The sequence below is a fragment of the Apis laboriosa genome, unplaced genomic scaffold (genome assembly GCF_014066325.1).
Source record: "Apis laboriosa isolate Shangri-la unplaced genomic scaffold, ASM1406632v1 scaffold43_cov150, whole genome shotgun sequence".
Lineage (NCBI taxonomy): Eukaryota > Metazoa > Arthropoda > Insecta > Hymenoptera > Apidae > Apis > Apis laboriosa.
In genome coordinates, this window is record NW_025223292.1 from 720,805 (window position 1) to 726,804 (window position 6,000).

At 38.7% G+C, this 6,000-nt stretch overlaps 2 protein-coding genes across 4 annotated transcripts in view; one reads left to right on the plus strand and one right to left on the minus strand.

Moving 5' to 3' along the window:
* Window positions 1–6,000, plus strand: part of LOC122716248 (RING finger protein 17) — a 216,587-nt gene that overhangs the window by 135,462 nt on the left and 75,125 nt on the right. The window lies entirely within an intron of this gene.
* Window positions 1–6,000, minus strand: part of LOC122716250 — a 76,221-nt gene that overhangs the window by 6,381 nt on the left and 63,840 nt on the right. Inside the window, exon 2 of the mRNA XM_043939150.1 lies at window positions 3,559–3,774. Within this exon, the coding sequence (XP_043795085.1) occupies window positions 3,559–3,774 (216 nt within the window). The remainder of the gene's footprint in view (window positions 1–3,558; window positions 3,775–6,000) is intronic.

A 6,000-nucleotide genomic window follows, 5' to 3' on the forward strand; every position in this document is an offset into this window, starting at 1 on the left:
AGTGGAGAAAACTTAAATATTGAAAATCTTATCTCCAATAATTCAATCGAATGCTTAATTCAAATTATTCGACTATTAGAATACGATCTATTTAACTTGGTCAAAAATAATTTCGAAAAAGCGAAGAATCAATCGATCCATCCAACCAAAAGAGGACGAGCATTCTCCTCGAAATCTACCAAGAAAAAAATTCTCCCAAGAAAAGGAAACGGCAACCCTTTGGTAAAAATAAAGACAGACTCTGACCATCCCTCTCTCGACAGTAAGATGGAAAGCCACCCTATTGTTTGCCAGATGAAGGACGAACTTCAGGAATGCGTCGAAACCATAGCATCCTTCTTTTTACGGTGGCAGCCATCGTCATAAAGTCAGTCGACCAAACGACGAGGTTTGTCGCTATCTAACCCCCACTCCCCTCGTATCATTTCGCCCCCTTCCTCCCCTCTCTCCCCAACACAACCCTCTCTGGTTGCAAACGAGGAAGCGCAGTCACACTCGCCTCTTCTCGAGAACGTGAAGAGATTCGAACGAAGGAAGGAGAAGGTCGGGGAAAAGGGATCGTGCCGTTCCATCTTTTTACACGCTCGCTCGTGTAAAATTCGCCCCACGATTTTCCAGCCTCCGTCGCCTTTGATGGGTGCACAGGTCGCGTTCCGGAGCCGGCTATTTCATTATTCTATCAGAGGTGGGGAGAGATGGAGGGAGACGACGCGTGAGCGAGGGGTGAACGTAGGGGTAGGTCGCGAGATTAAGCGGGAACGTCAACGTGAGATAAGTTTATTGATTTTTTACTTTATGTATCTTTTGGTATTATTTTTGCTCTTGCGATTTGTAATCTTTCTTACTTTTATTATAGGTGTTGGGTTATTAAGTTGAGGACGAGATAAAAATACGAGGTAAATATCGAAATTGAAAGATCTTCGATTTGTTTTATAATTTTATCTATTCATTCACTGATTATTTCCAATGAAATATTTTCGAAGCTTTTTCCCTCTGGAAACTCGTAAATCCATCGCTATTAAATTTTTCCAGCAATACGTGGTCATTCTCCAAAAATAAATTTTTTTATTCGAATCTGAACTTGAAATATGATCATCGAAAGATTAATTTTCACGAACGAGTTATATCATACGAAATTGAAGTTTCAGAATCGCGTTAAATAACGAACAGGATAAGCTGCTCGATTCTTATCGATATTCCCTTAAATAATCCTTAATAGCGACAATAAATTAATAAAAAAAAAAAAAAAAAAAAAACTTACCGATATCGTAAAATTCTTTTCATCCCGATAACAAGCATCGCACGCGTCGCGTTCAAATGGGGGAGAAAAAAAAGAAGAAGAAAAATCACTCGCGGAAGAACGGAGAGAAAGGAATGGGATGAGAAGAATTGTTAGTATCAATTTTCTTCGGGCCAGGTGTTACGGAAAACGGGGATGGCACGATAACATCCACCGCGTGACAATAGGCGTTACCGTGTTCCGGTGGGCAGCGGTGCCGATTTGCGGTGGGACTGGCAGCACGCTAAAACACCCCCATTGTCACAGAATCCGCGATCGATAATCCACGTAACGCAAGAGTTGCCATGCGGTCAAGCAAATCGTGGAAACACCTTAAATCCATTTTCGGGCACCGCGAATGTTAATCCAATCGTGGAAAAGGAAAATGATCGAAACGATAAATAAAGAAAGATAATATGAAAGTATGAAAGTATGAAAGAGTATTTTCAATATGCTATAATCGATGATAAAATAATACTCTCCATTTCGTAATTCATCTTATTACGATCCCATCGTTAAAGTAATTTTTACAAAAATTAATCTATCATTTTCTTCTTTTTTTTTTTTCCATTGAAATAATATTTGTCACGTTTTTGTTTCGAGATTTTCGAAAGTTAATCGAGTCAAGTTGCATCAAGATAAGGAGAGATAAGAATTTTAGTAATAATAAAGGAAGGAATTAAATAACCCCTCTAATCGATTACGTTATTAATACATAAAGCGTGAGGATCCGAACCTTTCAGGTTTCTTTGAAGATTTTTCACTGACCCGGCACAACGCGCAAGGCCTCCCCTTCGACTTTTCTTCCAAGCCCTTTGTGCGCAACACCCCCCTCCCTCCTCGATGATCGACCGATCGTGAAATATCCTCCTGTTGCCACCTGATGGCGGAAAATCTCTCTAACGACGGCCTTCCAAGGGTTGTTCCTGACCTCCGCAATCCCATTCCAAACCCCTTAACACTCACACGTAAGTAGGAAAATAATTATTTACCAGATAGAACTTCGTTTACCGCGAACATTAGACCAGGCTGTAAATACAGTTCGTTTATTATTTAAAAAAAGGAAACTCGATTTTTCGCAAAAGGATTACGAAAAATTCACGATTGATTGTGGATAAATTTAGAAACAATTTTTCGAGCAATAATAATCGATAGATTGATGAATTTATTGCACGTTCTTCTAATTACATTACACTGTAATGTACGTTTAAATGTAAATGGAGTGTGACGGTCGGATGATAGCTCGGATGCCGCGTGAGATTTCATTCATTCATATATAAATTCTTCACTGTGCGAAAGAGGGAACGTAACGTTGGATTTATGCGAATTGTAAAATCCACATGCGCATAAAATTAGACGATATTTCCTAGGAAGAGACGTGATTTCCTTCCGTATGTATGTATGATACAATCTTCGTTTAAGTGGGACACGAAGATAGAAAAATGGGGTTAACTCGTATACCCGTATATATTTGACATGCTCGTTTGAACGTGGAATAGAAAATGAATCGAAGAGAAGGAATCTAGTAATATAAATGCTCGCTCAATCTTTTTCTCTTTTTTTTTTTTTTTTTTTTCTATTACAATCTTATTAAATATTTGCCAAATTATAACTTTTCAATGAATTCGTGAAATAGAGAAGATCCAACCAGTTCTGATGAAACGCTCTTGAACACGAGGTCGAGTCGATTGCGGAAAGGGATAAAAATCATTTCCTGTTGAAGAGGAACAATAATGTTGCATAGCTCGGCGAGCAATAACGATTTTCAATCTATTTGTTTCTTGTCTTCCGCAATCCGCATAAACAGGCCGCTCAAACCCGCTCAAACTCGTCGAAAGCTCGTGCTCGTTCGGGAAGGATATCGGGACAAACGAATTTAAATGCGATGTTGGCTCGTGAACGGCCAATTTCAACGGTTCCTCGGCAATTGTCACAAAGATGTTTCCTCCGTCTTTTCTCTATCGTTAGATATTAGATTTTATGGGGAGGAACAAATATGTTTATTGGAATTATTTTTTTTTTTTCCTTTGCATTTGATCGTTGGATGTTGTAAGGAGTTCGATTAATTTCGTTTATCTTTCTTATAATAGTTTTGTTACGTTCATTGTTACGTTAGTTTTACGAGTTTAAATTTTGAGTGAGATGGGAATTTGCCTCGTTACGAATTAAAAGATATCGTGAAAAAGAGAAGATACGGGGTTAAACGAGAGGGAAACATACGGAAAACAAAAGTAGAGAAATGAGAGAAGAAAGGGAAGAATCATTGTTTAGTTACGTACCTGGTATCGATTTACCAAGATCCAGATACTCTCGTACCGATGGACTGAGGAATCCTGGAGGAACGACGGGTGCCTCGTTCGTGGGATTGTTTCTTTCATCCACGTCCTCGTAATAATAGTCCTCGTTGTCACGGTTGTCGCGGTTGTCCTCGGTATCGGGGTCTATTGGCCTCGCCCTCTTCGACACTTTACCACTTCCGGTATTTCGTACACCCTCTGGAACGCGAGTGATATTTCAAAATTAAGAAAATTGTTCAAAAATTATAGAACTTGCTTAATAATTACTTGATCGATCAATGCAATTGAATCTAAATCAATCAGGATTAAATAAAAATCCAAATTTCTACAATTAATATCTTCAATCTTCGTTTAAAGTTTCCAATATACCATTGATAAAATCATTATGGGCCAATATTCTCTTCCAACTCTATTAAAAGTAGAAAAACTTTGAGCCTCTATTAACTCCGAAAATAATAACTTCCGGTGGACGATTGGACGATTATTAGAAGCGCGGATTCTTGCCCTTTAAAACGCTTTTTTGTTTATCTCGATACGACTTCCGGTTCCCAAAATATCATCGTGGAAAGAAAAGGATAATTTTTAATTCTTCATCTCAAATCCACTTAAACTTCATTAAAATTAGAAAAACTTTGAATCGCTATAACTCTGAAGATAATAACTTCCGCTCGACGAATGAACGATCGTTAGAAGCGCGGATTCTTGCTCTTTAAAACGCTTTTTTGTTTATCTCGATACGATTTCCGGTTCCCAAAATATCATCGTGGAAAGAAAAGGATAATTTTTAATTCTTCGTCTAAAACCCACTTAAACTCTATTAAAATTAGAAAAACTTTGAACCGCTATAACTCCGAAGATAATAACTTCCGGTCGACGAATCAACGATCGTTAGAAGCGCGGATTCTTCCCCTTTAAAATGCTTTTTCGTTTATCTCGATACGACTTCCGGTTGCCGAGATATCGTCGTGTAAAGAAAAAGGTAATTTTTAATCGTTTACTATCTTCGTCCTTGTCCCTTATTCGGACCTTTCGCTCGCACCCCGTCTCACTGACCTATCTCAAATTCCAGACAAGCGGCCAGACGCGATTCCTAGAAGGACGTAATACGCATTTCCAAGAAAAATAAATAGGTCATTGACCCGTTCATAGTCTCTGCACCGTGCCAAACGTTATGGACACTTTGAATCTTTATATCTCGGCAACCGATTGAGATATCGGGATGAATCAAAAAGCGACTTCAATGGCACGGTTTCCTCTATTTTCTGAATAGATTTTGATGACAAATTGTTCAATTTCTTTTCACGTTTTTTATATGAAAAGTTTCCAAGTTTCATTTTCACGATTTTGCGGGAATTCTTCACGGATTCTGTTGCTACCATATAAGGATATAATTTAACTTTTTCTTTTAAACGATATATAATATAATATATTTTTATATTATATTATATTTATATAATTATATTTTTATATTATATTTATATAATATAATATAATATATTTATATTTATACTTGAATAATTGAACATATGTTTCAACTATATAAAAATTCGCAATGCTCCTATATTCTAAATGTATTATTTAAATGTATTCGTCCGCACAATCTCCAATCAATCGAAAATATTAATCATCTCTGTTCAAATTCCAAAAAAAAACAACACCAAACTTTTCCACCCTTAACTTGGAATCGAAGATCTCCGAATGGCATCCCCCAGGTCTTTCTCGTTTTCCTCTGTATCTCGTTCCCCCGGACTTGACCCAGTCTCGCCGCCAACGAGCGAAAATAAAACGAACGAAAAGAGGGAAGCGGAGAAGTCGGCCATAATTCAACATACGTCCCTGTTCTCAAAGTTTCCCTCGGACAAAGGTGGGTCGTCCATTGTCCGAACGAGAAAGAGACACGGACAGAAGGGGAATAGCAGGATGGTTAAAGTTTCCACGATTATTACTACCGGACACAATTTCGTAGGTCGCGATGGTTACTCAACGACGAGATTTCCACTTTCGATCGAGAGCGCGGCGAAAACACACACGGAAAGTCTGTGCGAGCTAATTAATTTCAGCCTCGCGTATATACGCGAATTGTCGTTAAACATTTCGTAACGTCGGGCTACTGGCCGGTGATTGAGCAGAACGGGTAGGTGGCAGTGTATTTCCCCTTCGGTGAAATATTCAAAATTCCAAAATCGTTAGGAAAGGGTTACCGTGCGCGTACACGCCGCCTCGATCGACTCATCTCGCGATTTTATCCCACAGAGTACGGATTGCGTCGAGTTTTAATAATCGGGAGGAAATTTAACGTAGCCTCTGGTAGAGCACGAGAGATGATTAAAGATGCGCCTATCGCCGTTTTTAAACTTACTGTGCAGAGTCTCTCTCTCTCTCTCTCTCTCTCTCTCTCTCTCTCTCTCTCTCTCTCTCTCTCTC